This window comes from Brachyistius frenatus, unplaced genomic scaffold (genome assembly GCF_029030835.1).
Source record: "Brachyistius frenatus isolate BFR_SWC_R1_liver_20210118 unplaced genomic scaffold, ASM2903083v1 Contig_5, whole genome shotgun sequence".
Classification (NCBI taxonomy): Eukaryota; Metazoa; Chordata; class Actinopteri; family Embiotocidae; genus Brachyistius; species Brachyistius frenatus.
This window is the reverse complement of record NW_027210604.1, coordinates 6,658,715-6,683,929: the sequence shown is the minus strand read 5'-3', so window position 1 is coordinate 6,683,929 and position 25,215 is coordinate 6,658,715. Positions and strand designations below refer to the sequence as shown.

General features: G+C 40.6%; 4 protein-coding genes across 5 annotated transcripts; 3 read left to right on the top strand and 1 right to left on the bottom strand.

Moving 5' to 3' along the window:
• LOC138633065 (serine protease FAM111A-like) lies at positions 1-3,534 on the top strand. Of its 2 annotated transcripts, XM_069719079.1 has the most exons (5): positions 1-125; positions 266-333; positions 654-758; positions 867-929; positions 1,090-3,534. In XM_069719079.1, exons 3-5 carry the CDS (start codon positions 717-719, stop codon positions 2,896-2,898), a joined length of 1,914 nt encoding a protein of 637 aa, XP_069575180.1. In that variant the 5' UTR covers positions 1-125; positions 266-333; positions 654-716; the 3' UTR covers positions 2,899-3,534. The 2 variants fall into 2 exon arrangements, with proteins under 2 accessions (XP_069575180.1, XP_069575170.1); XM_069719069.1 differs by having other exon boundaries at positions 1-333.
• Positions 3,535-4,163: 629 nt separating this feature from the next.
• Positions 4,164-7,592, top strand: crcp (calcitonin gene-related peptide-receptor component protein). Its single transcript, XM_069719056.1, has 6 exons — positions 4,164-4,197; positions 5,295-5,331; positions 5,434-5,532; positions 5,639-5,733; positions 5,841-5,898; positions 7,217-7,592. Exons 1-6 carry the CDS (start codon positions 4,190-4,192, stop codon positions 7,361-7,363), a joined length of 444 nt encoding a protein of 147 aa, XP_069575157.1. The 5' UTR covers positions 4,164-4,189; the 3' UTR covers positions 7,364-7,592.
• Positions 7,593-9,452: 1,860 nt separating this feature from the next.
• LOC138633226 (protein-tyrosine sulfotransferase 1-like) lies at positions 9,453-22,005 on the top strand. The gene is made up of 6 exons (XM_069719345.1): positions 9,453-9,735; positions 13,590-14,339; positions 14,643-14,801; positions 14,919-15,172; positions 18,835-19,036; positions 19,558-22,005. Exons 2-6 carry the CDS (start codon positions 13,932-13,934, stop codon positions 19,591-19,593), a joined length of 1,059 nt encoding a protein of 352 aa, XP_069575446.1. The 5' UTR covers positions 9,453-9,735; positions 13,590-13,931; the 3' UTR covers positions 19,594-22,005.
• On the bottom strand, positions 20,598-24,942 carry LOC138633217 (pinopsin-like). The gene is made up of 5 exons (XM_069719338.1): positions 24,600-24,942; positions 23,239-23,407; positions 22,693-22,864; positions 22,350-22,583; positions 20,598-20,807 (listed from the first exon to the last, which is right to left on the bottom strand). The coding sequence occupies exons 1-5, from the start codon at positions 24,940-24,942 to the stop codon at positions 20,598-20,600; spliced, it is 1,128 nt and encodes a 375-aa protein (XP_069575439.1).
• Between the last annotated feature and the right edge of the window lie 273 nt (positions 24,943-25,215).

Here is a 25,215-nt window from a genome sequence, read left to right as displayed (position 1 = left end):
GTCATCTTCGTCATCCTACAAGTTGGCGCGATTTTGAAGTAAATAGTGTTGAGGACATGATGTTTAGGCGCCAACAAGAAGGAAGACATTTCCAGAAGAGTGTCAGCAGCGGACATCGAGTTACAGTGAGTAGCTGTTTTATTTATTTTTTTTAGACTAACTTGAAAACAGGATATGATCAACGTGTTTCTTTACTTATACCGTTCAGTACAATTATATACGTTGAAAATTACAACCAAACAGCATTTCTCCCATTATTTCGCAGTTGAATCTCGAGCATCGGTACGGGCCTCCTCGGCTATAGTTAATGAATGTTGCTTCTCTCCTCCGACTGTAAATAACCTGCACGCTGTGTGTGTGTGTCATCGTGCATCACATATATAGAAACAATTCAGCAACAAGTAATACGAGTCTGCATTATTCAAAAGTCAGAGAGGGATGTTTTTCTATGTCAAACCTCAAAATTAAAGTTACAAAAATGCTTTTCCCAAAGGGACAGGCTGTTAACAGTTGGCATGTTGTTGGGTAAATACAGGCTATATTTAGTGAAAACATTTTAATTATGTTTTAATCATGCAAATGGTTAAAGGGGGTTTAATTTGGCACTATGCAATTCTTGTGACTATAATTTAAAGATGTGTTCTTTCCTGTAGGTACCATACAACATCAAATCACATTTTAAGAATTCCTCAAATTCAGCTCGAAACGACACGAAGATGACGACAAAAAACGATGCAGCAGTGGACAACTGTGATGAGGTACGGAGTTTCTCCCGGAATGAAAATATGATTTCTAAAGTCTGAAGCATACAATCTGTAATCACTTGCTTATTAACTATTAATATAATTTCTGTCTGTTACCCTCAGAAAAAAACGGACGGTGAGAATAAGGAGAACAGTCCACCACATAGTTCGAAAAGTTTGGCACAGGTTTGTCATCTTTGTTGACGTTTTAATTTAAGTCACAGCTGCTGCTGTTTTTTGATAATGGATGAATAGATAGATTGATACTTGTGTTTTAAGAGCACATATATTTAGTATGCTTGGGCTATGTGTTTGAGATGATCTGACAGCTGTTTCTTGTTCTTAGGAAACGAAGCCACATCCAGCCCATTCTTTCCAGTGGTCCTGGGCTTCCATGAAACCCACTTCTAGTACCTGCAATAAAGCAGGAACTGTTGAAGACGTGCTGAAGAGAAATGCAAACTTTAGAAAAATTGCAGAAGGTAAAAAAGACAAAGAGCTTGTTTTAATAAGAAAAGGGAACGCTATCAGTTCACACTTCCCATGCAGTTTAATTGGAAATGAACATCTGACTGTGAAGTTTGTGAAAGCTGTGGCTCAGCCGAAAAAAACAGCTAGTGGCTCTCACAGGAAAGGACCATCTAGCAAGCATGTGATGTTTCATGTGTTGACAAATGGAGGTAAAAATATAGTCAAAATCCTGCAAAATCCAGCACTAAAATTAGTAACTCAGGGTATTTCTGTTTATGCATACAAAGGGGAAAAATTGAAACAAGCTCTAAAACGTGATGGTCGTTTTCACACTAAAATATTCAAAAAGAACTGTGCGCTCTGTGACCAAAGTTCTCACGTAAACACAGACAAGGACAATCTCGTGGATGATCTTAATGGTAAAACATTCCAGATCATTCTGCGCAATAACTCAAGTGCACCAGAAAGTCAGCCTGAAAGTCTTGATGATGCTTTCACGACGCCAAGTGGATCTCAGAACAGTGATTCTGGTGGAAACCAAGAGCCTTCACAGCAGTCTACTACAACTGAATCCGACAATGACAAAAAAAAAATGGAATCAAAGCTTAGTGGCAATGAAGAACCAGAAAAACCAGTACGTGAAATACCTGACTCCAAAAAGATGCGTGATCGCTTATGTTCACAGTTTTCAGCTGAGGTGAAACGCGTAAAAACTCAACCTAAGCTTTCACGTATCCAAAATCTCTTCCGTAAGGAGTTCGGACAGAATGCTCAGCTATGCAGAGAAGTGAAAATGACGAAGAAACTGATGGATCTTAGTAATTCTGTTTGTCAAGTGAGAATAAATGGGAGCGCAGCTGGAAGTGGCTTTCTCTTTTTTGGCAGTTTTGTCCTCACAAATGCTCATGTGATTAGATCCGTTTACGAGAGTAGGAGGCAGCTTGGTGCGAAGGTCACTGTCCATTTCTCTTTCGAATGTCTTGAGAAGACAGAGGGAGAGGAAATAGAAGTGGAAGAGGTTGTTGGTTATGAATACGTTCCCGATGTGTCAGGCCGTGACTGGGCTTTGTTAAAGATCAGTGCTAATCAAACGTTGCCTGCTGGTCTGTTAACCTACTTTGGATTACTTCCACAAAATGGTGGAATTTGCATTATTGGGCATCCGGGTGATGGTGTGAAAAAAACAGATCCATGTCTTATTGTCGCTTCTGAAAACCGCCTCCAGGTTGTAGAGAGACATTACAATGAAAATCAAGAGAACATTCAGTTAATTACTTCGAAGTTCTTTGATGGTGTGGCAATCTCTGTTAAACAAAACGTAAATGTTTTAACTTACAAGTCATGCTTTTATGAAGGCTCATCTGGCTCTCCTGTTTTTGATATGCACTGCAATGTCGTTGCAATGCATACTGGGGGATATCTCTATGAGGACAAAACCCGCAGTGTCATTGAGTATGGCCATCCTTTGTCTGCTATTCTTGAACGCATCTTTAGTCAGATTGCTGAGACAAAAAGGACTGATGTGATGGATGAGTATCACAAGTGCACTTACGCTGAAAAACATAACCGTAGGGACAGTGATATAGTGCTTAAAAGGTCATCGGTCAATGACAACGAGATTTCGAACACGACCTCTGAACTTGTCTCTGTGAAAAAAGAACCTGTCCCGATGGAAATTGACTGAGTGTGAACAGATCGTTACAAAGCGAACTGCTGACAAACACAAAGGTTGTTGTCTGTGTTCACATCAGGACCCCTCTGACGTTAAAACACGCAAGGATTTGAGTGATGATAGTTATCCGATACAAAACTTTGTGCATTTATTGTTTTATGTAAAGAATCAGTTTTGGGATTCATGGTTTTCTTTTTTATAATGTTAATGGTTGCTTTTGTAGAAAATGTATTTTTCACAGTGTTTGTTCATGTACTGCATATTCTGCAGCTGCTCATAAGTAATACATGTGTTCTATCTTCCGAATATATAACCACACTTTTCACCATTTTCCTGTTAGATTTGAGGATATATCTCAAATAGTCACTGCTTAAATACATGTATTGGTAACCAGATTTAAGGAAACCTCTTCAGAAATGATTATGTTTAAAAAAAAAAAGAAGTTTTTTTTTTTTTTTAAATTAAAATTTTTACCTTTGAGATTTTTATATCATGTCTTTTTTTTTTTTTTTTTACGTTTAAGAGCATTTTTGGTTTAATATTAAATATTGTAATATTTTGTCATGTATCCAATGTGTTGATCAATGTTTTGGAAATGTTGGTTTTACAATTTCAAATGGATTTTATATCGTGCTATGATTTAAAAAAAAAAAAGTAATCAGTTGTAAAAAGATGATGATCAATCTATTCAATAAAATGGATCTTTTTCATATTTGGATTAAGTTTGTCTGACTTTTATATATTCTCTTTCAAATGTATGACAGGTTAAGGGTTAAAGTTTGAGTTTATCTAACAGAGGATGTGGCACTTTGAATTGACACTGATATTCTGCACATATGAATACAGTTACGCCTGATAATGAAAAAAAACATTTTGTATTGTTATTTTTAAGCTGCTATGCAATGCAGGAGCAAATCTGTAATGTTAAATTGTTCTCTAAAATTGCAGTTGAGGGTTTGAGGGCCATACAGAAATAATTGCTGATAAAAACAAGGACTTTTTACAGCAAAATTCCATTTGGACAGAGGCATCTTGAAATAAATGGGTCACCTAAACATTTTAAACCACCAATTTAAAGGATCTGTGCTTAAAATAACAGTTTTAAGGTTAAAATAAAAGATATATTTATCATTATGGATCATTAATCAACTATAGAGGGGGGTCATTTTGGACCGGGAACACAACATTTATGAAACAAACTCAATAGGAGCTCCTCGACCCGAGATTTGTGTCAGCGGAACATTTGACGCGGTCTATCATTTCTACACGGACAATTTTGCGACGGACCAAAGTGCCTGGCAAAATGGAAGTGTAAGTTTTTTTTAATGTATTTTTTAAATATATGATATTTGTCCAGTGAATTTGTTTATCGGCAGCTGTATGTTGTTTATTTAAACTGCAGCTAGACATTGTGGTTAAAGACGGAACAGCCACGTTGTTGTCTTAGTTTCTGGTTAATTTGTTGATCGACCTGTGCGTAACGGAGTGTAACCTGGTTTTACACACAATTTCAATTCTTTATGATGTAAAACTCCCAAATTGCAGTTTGTTTACAATTTGATCAGGCAGGAAGCATCACTTTTAAATGCAAATAATGCAGTTAAACCACCAGAGGAGGTGATGTTTTTATTTGGTCATTTTCTAACACTGTCAATACGACACTGTGCCACCATGTTCGTGAATTTAAGTTCCGCTTTGTGCACTTTTACTTCACTTGAAAGACAGAGTTGTCAGCTTTAAAATGAGACCACATTAAAATAAATCAGGAGCGTTTTCACAATTAGCTGATTAATTAGTCAGTCATGACACAATATCTTGATTTTGGATCGTTGATCAATTATTTTTGAAAAATCATTTTGGTACCAGTTTCTTACGTTTTGAGTTACAGGTCTTTCTTGTTTTATGTTTTTGTGCTGGTAATTAAAAAAAAATAGTAATATAAAACAATAAAATGAAAATTGATAATGAAAATTAATAAGTGCTTTCCTACAGTAAATTATTTTGATATTATTTGCAAATGTACCGTACAAAGTAGATGGCCCTGAAAATATGGGTATGTCCAATTTTGTGATTCACTACATTTTTAAATAAATCTATTTCGTGGTGCAGCCAGCCTTCTTTATTTTGCATTGTGTGCTCAGCTGCGTAATAACTTCCTGACATCATTCACACATATTGTGTGTAGTCTAATCTGGAAGGTCCACCATCCTTCTTTTAGAGCTTTCAGACATATCTCAGTCTTCATTTAGTGACTGGAGGTGGTTCAGGTGTGTTAATGCTGCTCACTAAATAAAGACTGTGAGATAGTCAGCTCGTAACATGGCCTTGAATTTTAGATGATTTATTTTCATGTACAGTAAAAAGGTCAAAACTGAACTAAAGTAAAATATTATTTACTTTCTTCTCAGAAAAAATGCTAATGCTGCGATGCTCAGTAATTATGAGGTAAGGTCAAATGTTCTGTCACACTTTTATATCAAATCTTTTTGCTGTTCAAGATATTACTTTGTCAGACAGATGACAGATTTGTTTCTCTGTGTTTCTCAGGTGTTCAAACTCCTCACAGACTTGAAGGAACAGAGGAAAGACAGCGGGAAAAACAAACACAGCGCCGGACAGCAAAACCTCAACACCATCATGTATGAGGTCAGAACACGTCCTTCTCCCCTTTTCACTGACTTCAACTTGCTCCCTGTATCTGCTGTGATGCACATACACTTTTACAAAATCTTTGGTCTGCGCTTCCACTCAGACACTGAAGTACCTGTCGAAGATGCCGTGCAGCAGACAGAGCCCTGAGATCGTCAAAGAGTTCCTCACCACCATGATGCCTCACAAACTCACAAAGTCAGTAAGATCTGACCAAGATGTAGATGTTACTTTTTATGTTTTCATTTGGAATTTATAGACTGCATTAGATGCTCACGTACATGTTGATATTTTTCCCCCATCAGGGCAGAAAAACTGCAGCTACTGAACCACCGACCACAGACTGCAGTGGAAATTCAGCTGGTGAGTCCTGTTCAATCGTGTAATCAGTTACTTGTATCACATGTCACCTTACCTATCTATATTTCTCATTTATTAACAGTGTACATTGTGTAACACAATGGCTCCAAACATTAAGACTCACTTAAAAAGTAGGTCTTTTGATATTCAATTTCTTTTATTATTGCCAACAATTCCCATGAAGAACACAAAACCAGCAATGAACTGTGTCACATGTCATTACGATGAACATGGACGCTGCAGTTCATTGCAAGTCTATTCCATTAATGCCTACATTTGCTGCTGCAGGAAATACTCTTAATGTAGCTGAAAATAGTCCCCACAAATGCAGTACTGACTCCTTTTTCAGTGATACTAAATACGTAAAAGCACAGCAGTCGTAAATTGCTTAAATTTTAAAAAAAGAGATGTTTTTGACCCTTTTTATGGGTTTGAGGTGCCACAGACAGGAAATAGAAGCACTCGGAAACCTTTTTTTTTAATGGGATTTCTTAACCATAAGAAAAATATAGAACAATTCCAACCTTTCCCTGTGACAAATCTATTTAGCTACATGTCACAGTCCAAATTTAATCTTTGACCTACTAAATGTTTCGTAACGTTCCAAATACCGAGTGTGTGGAGACATTTTTGAAATGTACATAGCTCCATTGATTCCATTAGCAAAAAGAAGAGATCAATGTCAAAGCTGCTCAGTGGTGGGACCTGGGAAATGTCAGAATCTGTGTCACTGATGAGTTCATGGAGTTGCAGCTCACAGCTGTAAATAACATGCACTGCTCGTACATGAAAGCCACATAGCAATTGGTGGTTTTCAGACATCCAGTCCATCACCAGGACCATCAGTAGATTGTAGTCGAAAATTGAAATGTCCCCGCAGCAGTCTGGACTTTGACTCAAAGCATATTTCCATTGCTAAAAGGTGACCGACCGAGTTGTAAAACAACAGGGATCTTCTGCCATTTTACATGAATCTGGATCCAGGTTTTTTTTTTTACTTTCTCTTTTTTCTTTCATCTAAATCTGCCAACATCCAAAATGTTCTTGTGAAAAGCAAAACATGCTCATGTGGAAAATCATGTGATATGATTGAAAACTCCGGCATAGTTATTAAATGGAGTTTGGGTTTTTAAGCTGTCTAATGTACAGAATCAAAGTGCTGAACATGCCACATTAAAATAAGTCACAGAAGTTTCTTCAGAAAATGACTTAAACAAAAGAAGAAGAAAAAGACAATCAGTTACTGTTTAGGAATCTCTAGTGTTGCTGTTTTTACCAACAGACATTAGTATAAATAGCCTAATTTAGTTTTTGTGTTCAGATGGTGGAAGAGAGTGAGGAGCGGTTATCAGAGGAGCAGATTGAGGAGCTCATCCACACAGTGGCAGACGTCCTCCCCGGTGACCCGGAGCAAGAAAACGCAGCTCCAGCAGACGCAGAGATGGACGAAGGAGGTGAACAGTCGTGATACAGTGACGGGACGTGGAGAGCTAGAGATAAGACTAAAACCATTGTAGCACTGGACCGGACGCTTTTACCTGCGGCTCTCTGCATCACTGTTTGAAATGAACAACCTGCTGACAGACGGGATGCACATTGGCAGTCTGACCGCGGCTGAAAGGAATTTATTACATACGATACCTCTCAATAAATGGTTCAAACCAAAGCCACACGTCAAATAAATAGTGAAAGATGAACAGATTGCTTTTGGTTTATGTGTATACATGTGGCTAGATTCAAATCAAACACACACACTTTCATAAGTGCAGGGTTTTGGACAGTTGTATCGCAGTTGTTTTGCATCTGACTCGTCTAATTTGTGTTTCGCATCAGATTATGCTTATGCAGAGACAGTCACCTAATAATCTGGTATATTGTTGGTTTCTGACTCAAAGTTGGTTCTCAGTTTCCACCATGCTGTATAGAAAGAAGGATTAAGCTGTAATATTAGTCAGTGGTGCAATTAAACTCGCATTGGTATTATTAGAGTGGTTATGTAATAACAAAGAGGCTAGATGGCAGGAACCAAGAGGTGATCATTGCCTCTTATTCATGGTGATCTTTTCCTGCTATAACAAAAAGAAGCCCTAACAACTGAAATGTTTCTGCAGCTTTCTGTCTCTTTGAATAATTTGATCAAGAAAAAGGGGAAGTTAACACACCATCATCTGTTTTTAGAAAAGCTGTCAGAGCTTCTTTGAATATTCATGTGCTAAATTAAATTTGTGAGAAAACCAAAAACATCTTTAGTGCATCCTTTCTCTGCATTTTCCAGTAGGTCAGTGAACGCAACACAAAGGTAGAAAAGCCATAAACACAACACTTTGTTCATACTATATACTGTAAATGTAGTCGTTTTTAGGTTGTTTTAGATCCCTAATTGCAATCGTGAGTGGCCGCAATTAGTTTAAGATTCTGATATATCATTGTAGCCATTACTGTAGGAAACGTAATTTTCCCAGAGATACGTTTCTGTAACCACACAGGATATAAACTGCAGATGTCACAATCACAGGCTTCGGATCAGCTTGTGTTCTTGTGGTGTTGTGTCATAGCAGAGGAAGGATGTGTTGGTTACACTTGTGAGCCTTTGTGCTTTGGGCTTCCTGTTAGCGTATCACAGCAGTTTCCTGTGCGTACTTAGAACCTTGCCAAAGCAACGTGAACAAACTCAAAGAGCCCAGACTGACCTACGGCCATCTCTTGTGCTTGGAAGTGAACACAGGAGGGACGCACCTCTCAAGTTTTGTGCTTAAATATTGCAAAATCCTATAATGCTATGTTTTAGCCCAAAGGAAATATGAGGACAGATAGCATTGCAGCATAGACAAACCGTTCACACTGCAGAGACACTGATAGGGACAAGGTTAATAGATGCGTTGCAGCTCATTTTTGCCCTGAGATCCTCACTAAGTTAATACCTTTCACATTCAATCACAGTGCATTCAGCAATAGAAAATGTACAATTACAAAAAACGCCATATTGTTATTATGTAGATAAACGATTTTGTGGACAAAATGTTTGTGACTGTCAGGCAAAATCAAGGAAAAGCCACAAATTTATTTTCTTAAAAATTACTTCATCACATCAGTACACTTATTATTTATGTGTCCCATTACCTATCCATGAACTTCAGTGGTTATTATTCTGTTTTATTTACTGCAATTTGACAGGCTTACTTATGTAATTTGGTCTCACTTGGTACTCCACTGAGGCCTCATGAAGCTCTGAAAGAGTAACCAAAATCTGTTGACAATGAAAAGATGGGTAAATTAAATGAGGCGGCTTTAACCTCCACTAAATCCCAACCTGTGATTAAATTTCCCCGGTGGGCTTTTACTGAGAGCATACCAATCGATGAGGTAAAGTAATTTTAGCCTGCAGTGAAAAAACAAAACAAACATATGGGTTTGTCACTGCGGCGGAATTGCCCTTTAACACCTCCACCAATGGGAATCGCCAAAGCAGATGTGTTTTAGAATTCAGAAGGGCTGTCGACCAATCAGCGGCCAGCTTTCTCTGCCTGCTTGCGCTCGTGTCCACAGATTTTTTTTAATATTTTTTTTTTCCCCTCTCAGCGGTGGATAGAAACAACCCGACTTCTCACGGCGCAAACTTAAACTGAGAGTCAACACGGAGAGGTTGTGTAATAATGTGGGTTGTTGTTTTTTTTTAGAAAAAAAATTCTCTAGACATAACGGCAGCGATCTCCGCCGATAGACGAGAGAAAACACCGACGTGTCTTGTGAGGGAAGAGGAGCTTTTCGTTTCAGCCTCGAGGATCAAGGTTCATGTGGGGTTTTTTTTTCTTCGGATTTCGGCAGTTTTCACGGACGCTGGTGAGTAAACACCATTTCTAACGGATATGAAATTTACAACGCGGTTCGCTACCCGAATTACAGCTAAACAGGTCTGGTCAGACCAGGTAAAGATGGTTAAATAGCGCAGAGAGGCTGTCTGACGGTTCTGGTGAGCCGTAGGTGGCCGCTGGTCTGTCACGGTGTGTTTGACTGCTAAGCAGGTCGGTCAGTCACCTGGTGGCCGCCTGCCTCGGCTGCATTTTTGCAGACGTCAACCAGGCCAGATGTTGGTGGCTGCTGCTGGGCCTGCGCTCTGCAGCCATACAATAATCCTATTTATACATGCATACACAAAGTGGTGATAGCTTTTACCCGTTTATAATATGCCCACCAATAAGCAACTGGATCATCACGCGTGCAAAAAAAAAAAAGAAAAAAAAAAGAGGCTTACAGTTTTGGCAAAGAGGGCGCAAAAAGAGCTCATACAATATGACCTGACAAATTAAGAAAAACTAAAAAAACAAAACAATGAAATGCAGAGAATAAAAATAATCAGTAATGCACCATCTGGAGTTCAGAGAAAATGTTTTTCACTTTAGCAGAAGGTCAGTGTCAGTGCTCCTTGTAGCTTTATATTGAATACATTTCACTTTTTGTTTTGCCACCGAGGGAAACCTATCATTGCAGCACAGACTAAAGAATGCGATAACGGATCATAGAGAAATACATGTACACGGAGAGATTGAGTAAGAAGCATAGAGATAAATGGCTCAGAAAATGGACAGGCTGTTGGCTGTGGAAAATTTTGGGGGGAAATGTAAAGGGTGTTCTCCCTGTCAGGCTTTATCTTTGGTAGGAAGTTGGGGTGAGAATAAACAGAGGTCCCATGATACAATATTATAAATCCTGAATACTGACTTTTTTTTTAAACCTTTTAAAAAAAAAATATATATATATATTTTAAAAAGATACGTGATTTATTAGTTTAAAAAAATGCAAATTAGATCCCCAAAGGAAAACTTTGTAAATATCTGTTTTATCCAATCAATTTTTATTGAAGCAAAATGGATTGTCAAGCAAACAGATTGACCAACACTGTCATAAAAACATAACCGTCATATATGTTGCATGCACCTGACAAATTTACTTAGATATTTTTTTATATCATAAAATATTGATACTTGCCATCCATGTATTGATACAATATATCCATGCATAATATTGCAATACTAAGCTTTATCAATTTTCTTCCGTAACCCCTCCCTAAACCTGACACACTTCTTACATAATCGCCTCATTGCAATTGTCTGAGCTGACTGCAATCATTCTGTATTATTGCTTTGTTTTGGTTTTAAGCCAAATGAATAAGGAGAGCCCGGTTACTTGGGGGAGGTGATTCGGCGATTTAACAACAAAAAGACAACTGCATGGTTTATGGCAATAATCTGCATGACAATCAAGGTACTTCTGCTAAAATTGTAATGATCTCGAAAGCCCTACTTCAAGCAGGAAGTGAGTGTTTTCTCTTGAGACGAGTCTGGAGGAGGTAACACTGGTTTTGGGTTTCCTGACAACCTTCTGCTCAAAGGTGTCAACGTGCTTGCTTTCTTGCCAGCCACCTCAACTATCGTCTGCAGAAAGACTGTGATGATGGATCATTGTCTTCTGCTTATTATAGACTTGTTTGTTGGCTTATCTCTGACCAGTGAACACAGTGGGCCTTCTCAAGGTCAATTTCCAGATTTATCAGAGTCGTAGTATCCGCTGCTGGTATTTAAGGAAAACACTGTGTTGATCATTTTTTTTGATTCACCTCCCTCTAATGGGGTTGAGCCACGCGGAACGGTTTTATTTGCCAAAGTGTGCCGGTATCTGAGATTATCGCATCCACTCGAGTGGAATGGAGCTGAAGTTTGTTTGTTTGTAGAGCTCACCACGTTAAAAAGTAAATTAAAAATTCAACATCTTTCTCTAAAAACACTGTCCCACCATTCAACAGTTTTCATTGGAACTGCTTTTAAAAAAGAAAAAAAAAAAGAAGACTCTGTCAAAACTTTTCACTGCCTTTTCTGTGGATTAACCTGAAATCATCGAGAGGTGCATTGGATTTTTTAAATGTAATTTTTTTGTAATTTGATTACTACAAATAAAGAGATCGGTTCATCCTCCTTGTTTTGGAATGAAGTAAAAAAATGTCAGACAAATATCTGAAAATCCACCTGGACCAATAAAACCAAAACTATCTTCATGGCTTGCAAGCCTCTTCACATTCCCAGGCAGAGAGATGCACACCAGGGGCCCTTTGGCATCAAAGACACATGTTCAACGTGCCTTATGTCTTAAGCACCATGATGAGGCAGGTCGAAGAAGGTCATGTGACAAAGGACTTTCACCTCGGATACAGGCGATCGAGTCCATGACGAAGCAAAAGTCAATGTTTATTTCTTGAGTAACTTATGTGATGTCAGTACTTTTTTGAACCCAAACCACGATCTTTTCTTTAACCTAATCACGTAGTTATTATTACCTAAACAAAAGGCATCTTGTGCGTCTATATGAGAAGAAAACTGCTTTAACCGTTTTGACAAATGGTTTCTTGTCATAATTCGCTCCTTTCTTTGTTTTGGTTGGACAAAAGAAGCAGTTAAAGACTGCACTGCAAGACCCCAATTGGGCTTTATGAAATTGTGATGATGGGCAAATTATTCATTCAGAAAATATTTATCAAATTCATTGATAATGAAAGGAGTAAAATGTTTGTTGCAGCCCTAAAGTGAAATAATATATGCCTGTAATTTGGGTGATCCAGCCCGTTAAATCTGTTGAGAAAAAAAGCAGCAAGGCTCATCTTTCACTGCCCTAATTCTCTGGGAACTTATCTGCAAGTGGCTTAATCTCTGCATCAAAATGCATGGGCATTATATATAAAGCTCGTGGATACAAGTAGACTCTGTGTGGCTTAGGGCAGCACCTCGGTATTCCAGCCAGGCCCCAACGTCCTCATTTCCAGCTGTTTTTCCTATTTGCTTTGATCGTCAGAGAGAATTTTTAGACAGGCTTCTTCCACCCAGGGAGGGCAGTGCTCCCCACGTGGCATCCAGATGTTAGGCTCCTTCCGCATCCAGTCTCAACAAGAAAAACGCCTTAAGAACGGGAGGCATATGTCAGATGCGCCTCTGCAAGAAGTATAGCTGGGTTCAGTTCTGAAATGTGGCTTTTAAAGTAATTGGAACACTGCAGTGAAATCATTAGTTACTGAGGTCAATAATTGGCTGATTTAATGCTTTTGAAAAGCTTTTGTTTTGTACTTTCTGTGCTCATAAGAGGAATTAGACCCTGGTTTACGGTGAGGAAACTGCACATTGCAGAAGAGAAATAAGGAAGTTGCAGCATGTCTTGCTTGGTCAATAGTAATCTGAGCTTTAACAAATTGCTTTGCGTTTCAGTGTGGCCAAAACTGTCAGTGAGAATAAAAACATGAGGGAGCTGTAATTAGTGGCTTCAGATACATTGCCGGAGAGTGTGTCTGCGTTGCGTGCCGCAGTGAACTTTGATATGGTTTAACAGTCAGTGGCTCCCCAGAGGAAAAATGCAAAATACCTCCTTTGAGAACAAAACTTGGATCCCTTTCAGCCCCGTGCAAGTGCTCTTGGCAAGAAAATGACGGTCACCATCGCACCCTGCTTGCTGATAATAGCTCACTCATTCAGGGCAGTGGCTACTGTCGGGAGTTATTTATTGGACATTTCAAATATGATAATTTATGATTTTTGTTCGTCATGAAGTTACGAAATCAGGCTGGAGAAAAGATCCCTCTCATAATGCAGTACCATTTGCAATCTTGGAGAAACAGAAGCGCTGCTGAGGTGTATGACGTGTCCTCCGTGTTTTAGGTAAGACCCATGGATAAGACACCTGGCTGGCTATGGGGCGCAGCAGGACTGGATGCTGCTCTCCGACAACGGGGCTTTGGAGCTGCAGTGGAGTGAGGAGTCGTCCCAGTCCGCACCTGAATACCCCCCCCCAGACTCAACCCTCCTGCGCTTCATCAGGCCTTCCTCAGCATCTCTTCCAGCTGTCTGTCTCGCACTCATCCTCATCTGCCTGACGGTGAGGCCGCGTCTGAGTGACCTGAACTGAAATTTAGGAGGTGGCTACGTTCCTGCTGCCGGCCTCCTCCGCTGCCCCTGAATATTATTTTATGTCCTCCTGACTCCCAAGCACGCCCGACAACCATGAGGAGCACTAGATCGAACCTGCTGCTGGGCTGCGTGCTCCTCTGCTCCGCCTCACTGCTCTACTTGGGCATGAGCGGGATAGACTGCCCTCCAAAAAGCCATCGCTACCGGTGGATGGAGCTCAACCTGGGTTCCGGCAATCAGAGCCTATCTCTGGCTGAACACTTCCCTGAAGACACACCCATCATCTTCATCGGGGGCTTTCCCAGGAGCGGCACCACACTAATGCGCGTCATGCTGGATGCCCACAACGCGGTGCGGTGTGGGGAGGAGACCCGAGTGATTCCCCGCCTCTTAGCCATGAGAGCCACCTGGAGCCGCTCGGTTAAAGAGAGAATACGATTGGACGAGGCCGGCGTCACTGACCAGGTGTTGGACTCGGCCGTGCGGGCGTTCCTGTTAGAGGTGAGCTGGTCGGTGTAGCAGCTCCGTCTGCTTTGGAGCGCCTGCAACACACTTCTGCATCTGCAAACATCTTTGAATGTTTGAAAGGACTGTTTTGAAGTTACGTGCAAACCCACAAAAGAATAAAATTTAAACAAGCAAATAATATTTGGTCACTTTTGAGAATCCAGGAAATGTGGACATTTTTGCTTGAATAATGACTGAGACAATAAATTAATTATTTAATCTCGACGCATATTACGTAATATTTTGCTTTTAAACTGTGTCATGTTGAAATATTCACTGTTTTTATGTTCGTTCCAGGTGATAGTCGGCCACGGGGAGCCTGCACCTCGCCTCTGCAACAAGGACCCATTCGCATTGAAATCTCTGTCTTATTTGGCACGCATCTTCCCAAAAGCTAAATTTGTGCTCATGCTACGAGATGGTCGGGCAACCGTCCACTCCATGATATCACGCAAGGTGAGCTTTGTGTCTTTCCTTGTCAGGCCTGCAAGCAGACAGACTTCCTCACGGATTTATGTTTCCAGGCACGACTGATCTTCGGCGCTCACCTTCTCAACGCGCCTCCTTTTTCAGGTGACCATCTCTGGCTTCGACCTCACCAGCTACAGGGACTGTCTGACCAAGTGGAGCAGTGCAGTGGAGACCATGTTCAGCCAGTGCCAGGCGGCCGGGGAAACCAGATGTTTGCCCGTCCGCTACGAGCAGCTCGTTCTCCACTCGGAGGAGGAAATGAGGAAGTTGCTCCACTTCCTAGAGCTGCAGTGGGACCCATCGGTGCTGCACCACGAAGAGCTGATTGGAAAGGCTGGTGGTGTGTCTCTGTCGAAGTAAGTGTTTGAAATGCGTGTTCAAAGCTCGCTTCTGAACTCCAGCGGCATCTCGCCATATGGTGAAGATGTCAAGATAAATCTGAAGTTAATAAATCTGAAGTTTTTCCAAATAAATTTTAGAACGAAAGCCCGTTCGCTTTTATTGACGCGGCAGCACAAGTTTCAAACCCTCGTCACTCGAAACTGAACCTATCTTCATGACAAGACAGCCACAAGGGTTCAGTGTGAATTTTTACCAGTCAAGAAAAAAAAAACTCACTACAAGTGTTCCCGAGCTGTGAAATCCTCCCGATTCAGGACAATTAGCCAAAATAGGCTGAATACTCCCCCATAAGGAGTTTTGGTCTCCCAGAGCAAGTTTGTCAGATGTGCTTGGAAACCAAACGTGTTTAAGGTTCTTTTGAACAACCACACGGGAAGGCGAACTAAAGACAGTTGCCATAGAGAGGGTGCAGATGCAATATTGTATAAAATATATATATCTGTGGTAATAATGGCACACTTTTTCAGTCAGTCTCTCCAGCAGTATGTTGATAATGTTGCACTGGGTTTCATGCATTCAAAATAGTTTGGCACCAAATGACAAAAGAGGGCTCGAAAGACGAGTTCTTTCACCTTTGTGCAGCTAAAGTAGGTGTGAGCTTCAGATTGTGGGTTTGGTGAGCCAACGGTGTGGAGACGTCCTGCTTAACCCGTTTGTAAACATTGTTTCATCTTTTTGCATAAAGACTTTAGTGCTTTAGTAGAGTTGCTGAATATGCGGTTGGTTCACAATTGACACTAAACACGTCAGGTGCTTTGACGTCACTGTTGAGGTTTTAAACACGATTTTAAATGACATTGTTAACATTGTGCGTGTCTGTTTCGTTTCTGTTTTAGGAGTCATCCTCCTTTATGATTATTGCAGACCAAAGACGAACTTTATTTTTTTTTATCGAGTATCATAAAGTGCCCTAACAGCCCTTCTGTCTACCGGATATGTTGATCAGTTCTGCCATGTTTATTAGGGGCTCAGTCGGTGTAAATGTTGCACGTACGTGATAGACAGTTAGACAGATCTTCTTCTGTGTGTTTGTTTCTCCTGTGAACTCCCTCCCTGCTGGCTCTGAGCCCCGACTACGTCTCGGTATCAAAGGTGTTACTTTTTCAGGCTGCTAAAAGGCAGCTGGGATTTCCGCAGGTCACACACCTCTCTGTCTCTCAGCTGACGAAACACATCAAGGGGCTGTTGGTCAGAATAACCAGGGTTTTGCTTACACCTGTGCTGCTTGTTAATGACTGTTTGATTCAAATCAAATCTTATATAACACGACATTGGAAGTACTTACCATCAAATGAAATGTTCACGTTGCCAGTATTATCTTAATATTCTTCTTATCCCTGTGCCATCTTGTCTTTTGTTCTGACAGTACTGTATGTGGGTGACAGAAAGTTGACACGGGGTAATTCTAAACCGTATTGATCGATCTTAAAAATAAATTCTAATTTTACCCGGCCTGTCCACTGGAGGGGTCAAAGGGCAGAGAGATCACAACAGCACTGATACACCCTGGAATTCAAGACGGGCAGTGTGGGTCTCTCTCTGTGATCTATTTCCCCCCCAAAACAGCACACAGCGAGGTGCACAACAGTGTGAAAGTATCTGGTGAATAAAGTACAGCGTGGTAATTATTGAGAACAACAGCCGTGGAGCTGCAACTAAATACTTCAAACACAATATATCACGCATCTCTCTCTCTCTCTCTCTGTCTGTCAAATATTTGCCTTTTTGATTAACCTGGCAGTTACTATCGTCATTAATCAAAAGATCATTTGGTTTATTAAATGGGGATAAATGGTGACAAATGTTACAAACAGCTTGATTTTGTGTTGAGAGGATGAAATGTACCTGCTCAGAGACTCGAGTAGAGCCAGACTAGGTTAGCCTAGCCTACCAGGTTAAATGTGAAAAACTGCAGTTCGTCGAAGTTAAACTATACATGTACTGTACAAATGTTGACCTGCGGAGCTCCCGCTCCTCTCTGTGGTGATTTATGAGGATCTCTGACGAGGTCGTTTGTGACTTTTCTGTGTTGTGGCAGCAGAATTTGAGCAGATTTTCTGGGGGCTGCCATGTTGCTAGTTTGCGAACGTTGTCAACTCAGAAATGGGACATTCCCAAATGGGAACTTTCCCAATTGCCAGCTGCCTGAACGCACGACGTAGCTACACGATGTACAACTGGCCAATTACCCTCAAGAAGACTCAGAAGTACACCAACTAAAACAGGGCTGGTTCCAGACAAAATATTTAGCAATGTGTCCAAAATGCAACTCAACCCACCTAAAATATTTTGGACCCGCCTCTAAAATGCCCTGATGACAAAAGTAAAAAAAAAAAAAAAAAAAAAAGGAAAACGATATTTATTCACTAGTTCTGTTGGTTATATCTGCAAAGATTATGATCAAAATTATGTCTCAAAGCCGTGCTCAGACTTAAATGTATTGCTTGTGTACAGACAGCTTTAAAAATGTTTGTCTTGGAGGTCCCTGAACCCGACGTACAAACCCAACATGTGTGATACTGGTGTGTGTGTGTGTGTGTGTGTGTGTGTGTGTGTGTGTGTGTGTGTGTGTGTGTGTGTGTGTGTGTGTGTGTGTGTGCGCACGCGCGCGCGTGTGTTTTTCTTCACTGAATTGAAATGCAGCACAGGTTGTGCGGCAGATTCGAACACAACACTAGTCGTTATTGAGCCACCAGGACGCCACAGTTTTCATCTAAAGCAGCCAAACCTTTCAAGGTCAAGTGAAGCTTACGGCCTTCCCACAGTCAATTTTGTATTTGTTGTTGCTCCACTTGTTTGTCATGATTGAAGCACAGCATCTCTTTGCCGGGCAGAAAGAAGCTCAGGGGATTTGGTTGGAATCTGTCTGCCGCATGCGGCTAAACCCAAACCTGGCTTTCATTGGAAGGAATTAGGCCGCATTCGGGGAGAATTAGCACCCTTATTTTGATTAGTTATGCAACAGTTGGTGCAACATTCGTCACGCAGACGTATTTTCACCCCTTCAGAAATGCAGGGTGTCGCAAAAATCACACATTTGTTTATTCAGGGAGATTATGTAGGGAAGCTATAAAACGGCGAAATTGAAACGGGATTATATATTGTTGTACGTATACGTCAGAGGCGTCTTTTAAATCTCAGCTTAAGATTTACTTATATTGTGTCCCTGATTTCCCTTGACATGGTTTTAATTTTGCTCTACGTTTCTAAAACTGTTTTTATGTGTATGTTGTTCTTTCAGTTTATTTAAACTTTTTATTGACATTTTTTTTTTTTTAGTTCGCTTCTGTTGCTTTTATTTTTCTTTAAATGTGTTCTCATTTGCAACACTGTGCGAAACCCTTTGCAACTTTGTTCTGGGAAGCGGCTACATACATAAAGAAGGTCTATTATTGTATGTATTTTTTTTATTGGATCATGATAAAAAAAAAAAAAATGTAAAAGCAGCTATTTATCTTGACATCTTCAACAACTGTATTGTTGTTGATTTCTGAATTGATCCGTTTTAACCTGTTTTTCATCAGGTCGTGACACGGTAAACTTTAGTATGTTAAAACTTGTATTGATGAGGTCGAACACGCACGCATGAACTGAGCTGGTGTCTGTCTGTGAACAGGGTTGAGCGTTCCACAGACCAGGTGATGAAGCCCGTGAACACGCTGGCCCTCTCCAAGTGGGTGGGGAACATTCCCGCCGATGTGATCAGCGACATGGCTGAAATCGCCCCCATGCTGGCCCGCCTGGGCTACGACCCCCACGCCAACCCTCCCGACTACACAAGACCAGAGCCCATGGTGTCTCCATTCAACTACTCACAGGTGAAGCTAACAAACCGAACACAGCTCATCATTGTTGTCAGGGAAATATGCCCCCACCATTGTTCAATTCATTTATTACTAATTGAATCTATAAACAGCTTTTAAATTGCCCCCCCCCCCCCACACACACACACACACAGTTAAAAGTCCAAACCCACAATATGTTAAATTTACCTTTCAGCACAGAAAAACGCAGCAAAATGTCACATTTGATAATAAGCTTGAACCACAATAAATTTTGGGCATTTTTTTCTTGATCGATGACTCAAAAGATTCACTGATACGGATAACGTTTTCTGTCACACAGCTTATTGATCAGTCGACTATTCATTTCAGAGCCACAGACATTCACTTAGAGTTTATCTTTACACATATCTAATAAACTATTTTGTAGCGTTGACAGTGACAAAAGTGGTTCTGCCTCAGTCCTTTTAAATAGAAGGGGTAAAACTATAAGTGGCACATTTGATAATCTTGATCATCTCCTGACATCGATGAACTCTTATCTTTTCTATCCTCAGAGTTTGAAAGCAGCAGAAACTCCTCATCCCAGTTAAACTCGACTGCTGTTCGGCGGTATGTATGCACCTGAAGCACGGACTTCCGGTTCAGCAGTAATTACACCTCACGGGAAAGTTTCTAGTGTTACATGTGTATTTTTGAATTGTTCGTAAGACTTGTGCGCGGTGTTCATGTCCGTAAACTGGTGGAGTGTTTCAAATACAGACTCATTCAATGGGTTGATGTTTCAATCTCAGCTCTTGCGTCTTTGCGTGGACTACCTGCTCAGGGAAGTTCGCTGCTTCTGACCATCCATCATTTCCTCCATGATGAACCTACACTGCATTTTGACACGTCCACTCACGTCCTACCTGAAAGTATTTTAACATGTCTTTATGATGTTATGACTTCACCACAATGTGAATGTGTATTCAGACAAACCCCTCACTGACTGAGAGTTCAGTCAGTGTTCATGAAGCATAATGACTGTATATTTTTAAAGACGTATGTTTATTTTCTTAATAAATTATTTTGGTGTTGATCATTCATTCAAGAATTTGAAAGTTGAAAAGATTTTTAATCGTTGTATATTGTTGAACAGTAATAAAAAAAAAAAAAAAAAGAAAAGAGCCTAAATGTCACCTTATAATGCAGTGTACATACTTTGTTCACCCGTTTAAGGATTTCAGCGTCCTCTAGTGGTGCCAAGTCAACACAACACCACTTGGTCATCAGAGATAGGACTAAAATCTTGTGTTTGTGCATCAGCAGAGGACTTCAGTCTTCACGGTTCAGTTGTAATAATGTCAAACGTTACAGGAAGTGTTTTTCTTTGTCTTTAATGTAAGTGACAAATAAAACCATGAGATGGAGTGGGCTACTGACAGATAGAAATTAAACTATACTGCATACACTGTGCATGCAAGTTTGACAGTCAGCTGAGCTGCAGTGCGACACCATCTGACTATTTACAAACAAGACAAAACTATTACGTTTCTGCAGAAACAGAAAGTAAAATGATGTCTTTTTTTTTTTAAATTGTATTAATGACATTAATCATCTATGTTTCGTAATGAGCCACGAGCATCAGGCTAGGCCCCTGAACTTGCTGGTCCCCTGATGTGAACATGGCAGGTGAACTGTTTTGCTCCTCTGAGGGCTCGTTGGGAGCGTGAGGCCACGCCCCCCTGCTCCTGGGCAGCGCGAGGTGGACCGGGGTGGGCGGAGCTTCTGAGCTGCACCTGATCATGTAGCGGAAACACCTGGAGAACTGAAAAAGAGGTGGAAGCAGCAAAATAAATGTGATTCAGACACCTTCTCCACCTGGTATTATCACGCGATCTGTAAACAAGTGAATAAAAGAAAAAGCCTAGTAATGCAGTGTATAAATGTACGAGATCTGATCTCAAGCAGGTGTAAACACAATCTGCACAGTGTGACCACATGCTAAAGAAAAACATCAGTCCCACAAGTTGAAAGGTTTTTCAACTCAGTCTTCCTGTTTACCGATAACAATATGGGCAAAACCTATAACGGGACTATTTTAATACCAGATATATTTATCCAGACAATCTCATGTTACTACTAGGTGTAAATGGAGTAGCAGAGACAAACATATTAAAAGCTGCTCTGGTATGTTAACTATTTTAATACCTCCCTTTCACAGAAATACTTAGCCTACAGGTGGAAAATCTTAAGTATCAGTTTTAATCAGGAATTTAAGAGGGCAATTCCCTTTCCTGTATTCATTTTAATTTTTCCTATAAGCAATTCGATATGCCAGGTAATTTAGCCTCCTTATATTCTCTGTTGTTAGCCGTTCTGTGACACTTTGAGCCGTGCACAGGTAACCGTGCAAAGTAATTTAGATCTAGATGGTAGCTATATGCTTTCAAGTTTTCCCTTAATTTATTTCTGAACTGATGAATCAGTTTGTAAACATTTTTTTTCTATTGATAAATGAAATACTTTATTACTGGTTCCCTGACACTTGTGATTCTTCCGTTTCAGACCTCTGAATCACATCATCTGTCTGGTGTTGTCCTGACTGTTGGATTGGAAAAATAATTAACTAACTGGAGCTCTTTTGCCAAAAATCAGGACCTAGCAATCCGTATGGCAGAATTTACTGACTTAAAATGTCGCCGGTTGGATGTGCAGTATACGTGACTTCCTGCTAATTGCTTTGAACAAATTAAAATATCTGGGTGTGCAGCAGTGAGCTCACAGACTTCTGTATTCAACTCTTCATATATAATTGAGTCTAGTGGGTAATGAAAGGCACAACACACCTGAACCTCGCACCAAACTGTTGCAGTTGAGATGCATTGTGGGTATGAGGTGGTGGATTTTGACAAGAATGTGTGGCATCAGGGATATGTCTGCTGTTATTCTGCTATGTTGATTTCAATCCTTTTTTTCTGTCCATTGTGAGTCTGACAGTGAAATAAAAGTGCAGTGGAGAGTAAGAGTGTGAAGATATCCTTTAAGTGGTGAGGCCTTGCAAAGTTTTAGTGTAATCACACATAGCCTACTCCCCCAGATTTGATTTGATGCTAAAAAAAAAAAAAACTAATTAAAGGAAGAAGGAATAAAATCCCCATGTTCGTTACAAATAATCTCTGTCTACATAATTTAATTAATCAATAATTTGTTCAAATTTACCTCCACTACATAACAATATCAACTATAAGTCCCTCCACGTTGTGGCTCTGGTCTTAAAGAGGCACATTGTGTCAAATTGTAGTTTTAGGATAATGTTTTTGTAGTTAATATTGTGCTTATGTGGAGATTTTAGAGCAACTGTTTTTACCTGGTTGTTGAGCAGCACATAAATGACAGGATTGAGAACAGTGCTGGTCTTCGCCAACAAGGAGGGGATTAAAGTGGCGACAGGCGACACTGTGCCGGGCCGTCCAAATGAGGCCAGCATGGCCACAACACCGTATGGCATCCAGCACAACAGGTAGCCCGTCACCATGGCGACCACCATAAGAAGGACATGGCCTTCCCTCCACTCGGCTGAGGAGCGGTCGATCCTGGCTACCTGAAGACACAACACGCTGGTGGACATGCAGGGAGTGGCAGGAAGTTCTTCAGGGTATAGCGCGACGGCATACATTACACAAAGGTCAAAGGTCAAACTGTGAGCTCACCTGTCTTGCCAGTGCTCGCACAGCCAGCAGGATCCTCCCGTAGCAGAAAAACATGAGCAGCAGCGGCAGGAGGAGGCAGAAGATGAACAGACAGCTGATGTAGGAGCGAGCTGTGGCCGTGCGCTGGTGCCACTGGACCGAGCAGGTGGTGCCGGGACCCTCCAACCCGTAGCTGCTCCTCAACACGGGACATACGGTATGTTGGGATTTCATGGACCTCACATTTAGAGTTATAAAGTTCTACTTCAGTGTCCTGATTTATCTAAAATGGTTTAAAAATGTTTGTTTTTTTTCCCTTATGTTTGTCCTTATATTTTACGAAGTGATGCGTTATTATGAAAACATATTTAGATTTTTAAATAGGCCTACATTTTTTTCCCCAAATAAGTTAACATTTGCCAATAAGTGTGAAACATTCACCGGGGTAGATCTGATTGTCATTCGCAGATATTTCATATTTTGTAAACTTCCAGTATTGGGATGATCGAGTGATGAAGTGGGTGATTGATCGACTGAGAGATGGGTTAATACTTTGGCAGTGCAGACCTGCTCCAGCCCAGCAGTGGTGGCAGAGTCCAGACCAGTGAGTAGAGCCAGGAGGCTGCCACAGCGAGCCTGGCCCTGCGGTACTGAGAGGAGTCTGACGGGGTGCTGCAGAGCACTGCAGAGTATCGCTCGAGGGACAGCAGAGAGAGAGACACCAGCGATACAATACCTGCCAGAGAGAGACTGCAGTCAGTTGTCAAACTGGGCAAGTCATAAACAACATGTTGACACATTATTAGTCCATTTTTAATAACCAAACCAATAAAAAAAAATGCTTGGCATGTGTTGTTACTCCACGACAAGAAAACACTAATATTTGCTTTTACATTAAGAAATCCTACCTAAAACATGAAATAGTATTCATTTTTATGCTCAACAGTATTTAAAGTAGTTAGGTTCCACCTCAACTAGGTGTAATGTTAAATATTGTTTACAAGTCTGTTTACTTTTGTGGATCTGTGTTACCTATTAATGTATCAGTGCAACAAGACTCTTCCTCGGGGTCGCATAGAAAAAGCATTACCACTGCAACTGGTTGAGGTTATGTAAATAAAGTAATACTATACTGCACATAATACACATGCATATAAAGTAATAGATTTTCCCCAAAATTAACTGATATTCCTTATTAATTTTGATACTCATTTTGCTGAAGCTTCTGTATGAGTATTGAGATTATAATTTCTTTTTTTCAGTATTAAGAACATTTAATGAATGAATTAAAACAACTGGGAACTCTTAATTTGCTCATTGTTTACATTATTTTCTGAGCAAAACAAGCCTAACATTTCAAGGCTCTTGTTTCTCCATTTTAAATAAGGAGCAGACAAATTAGTCACAGTGAGCTCCCCATCAACCAGATCCATCATGTTTTTACATGGATGTATCAGTAATAAATAAGAGTATGAGAGTCACAAGTTAGTATCACATTGAGTACTTTTACATTCAATCTGAGGATCTGAATACTCACTCTACCATTGATATATGTGCCAGGATTTGTTTTCATTTAAGTTAGTGCAACATATTGTGTTTATTGTGTTGCTGTGTTAGGTTACTCTGTTACAACTGTTGTAGAGCTGAAAGGAGAAAGAGTTCTGAATCTGGCAACCCTAATTGTACTTTGATTTCTTTCTTTTGTCTTTTTCTTGACGATGTCCTTACTTTGTGTCTCTCTTGTCTCTTTCCTTTTTTCTTTTGACTCCATCACGTCAACTTTTCTCCTGTTTTCCATAAAAATAATAAAGAGTAATCATGCAATGATGTTTGAAACTATCTTCTTCTTGGAAATCCTTTCCTCCAGTGTTCAAGAGTAAAATAGGTCCACTTTAATTTTGTGTTTTAGCATGCTTGAAATCACTTACCAAAAAGAGCGTTGGAGAAACCATACCACTGGCACCCATAGGATCCAGTCAGCCACCTGCCACGCACACTGGCTGAGAAGCTGAGGGGAGTCCCAAAGAGGCAGACGAGCATGTCGCTGACGCTGATGTTGATGAGCAGCAGGTTGACAGGAGTCCGCAGCCCGGGGAAGCGTGAGAACACCAGGAGCACCAGAGAGTTACCGAGGAAGCCCAGGACCAGGATAAACCCAAGGACGACGGCCACCCCGGTGTGACCCGCCCGGCTCAGCGCGCCTGTGGCGGGGGCTGACACAGAGCTGTAATCGGTGCTGAGGTTGTTGCTATGCAGCAGGTGGTACACCATGGCAGCCTGGTTAAGAGTGCAGAGAGACTTAAATCGATGGCAGATGGAGGTGAATTCTTTGAAACTAAAGAAAAAATGAAGGGTTGATAGAAAGGGATTTTTACTGCAGGCATTTTTACCTGGTAGTGAGCCAACTCTGTGGGGGAAGTTTCATTAGCTACTGGGGCAGATAACACACACTGAGTAGAAATACATAACCACAAGATGTTTAAATACTCTAGAAGGCTAGATGAAGGGGTGGGATGCATAATTTATTGTTTCTCCCACACATAT

Excerpts from the sequence above, each read along its gene's own strand:
- LOC138633217 (XM_069719338.1), bottom strand. The coding sequence starts at position 24,942 with ATGGTGTACCACCTGCTGCATAGCAACAACCTCAGCACCGATTACAGC. Across the intron at positions 22,584-22,692 it reads TGCGAGCACTGGCAAGACAG|GTAGCCAGGATCGACCGCTC; the intron begins GTGAGCTCACAG and ends TTGTGTCTTCAG. Across the intron at positions 20,808-22,349 it reads ATGTGCTGCTCAACAACCAG|TTCTCCAGGTGTTTCCGCTA; the intron begins GTAAAAACAGTT and ends CCTCTTTTTCAG.
- LOC138633065 (XM_069719069.1), top strand. The coding sequence starts at position 175 with ATGATCAACGTGTTTCTTTACTTATACCGTTCAGTACAATTATATACG. Across the intron at positions 334-653 it reads GTTGCTTCTCTCCTCCGACT|GTACCATACAACATCAAATC; the intron begins GTAAATAACCTG and ends TCTTTCCTGTAG. Across the intron at positions 759-866 it reads CAGTGGACAACTGTGATGAG|AAAAAAACGGACGGTGAGAA; the intron begins GTACGGAGTTTC and ends TGTTACCCTCAG.
- crcp (XM_069719056.1), top strand. Across the intron at positions 5,533-5,638 it reads TCAACACCATCATGTATGAG|ACACTGAAGTACCTGTCGAA; the intron begins GTCAGAACACGT and ends GCTTCCACTCAG. Across the intron at positions 5,734-5,840 it reads ATGCCTCACAAACTCACAAA|GGCAGAAAAACTGCAGCTAC; the intron begins GTCAGTAAGATC and ends TTCCCCCATCAG.
- LOC138633226 (XM_069719345.1), top strand. The coding sequence starts at position 13,932 with ATGAGGAGCACTAGATCGAACCTGCTGCTGGGCTGCGTGCTCCTCTGC. Across the intron at positions 14,340-14,642 it reads TGCGGGCGTTCCTGTTAGAG|GTGATAGTCGGCCACGGGGA; the intron begins GTGAGCTGGTCG and ends TGTTCGTTCCAG. Across the intron at positions 15,173-18,834 it reads GGTGGTGTGTCTCTGTCGAA|GGTTGAGCGTTCCACAGACC; the intron begins GTAAGTGTTTGA and ends GTCTGTGAACAG.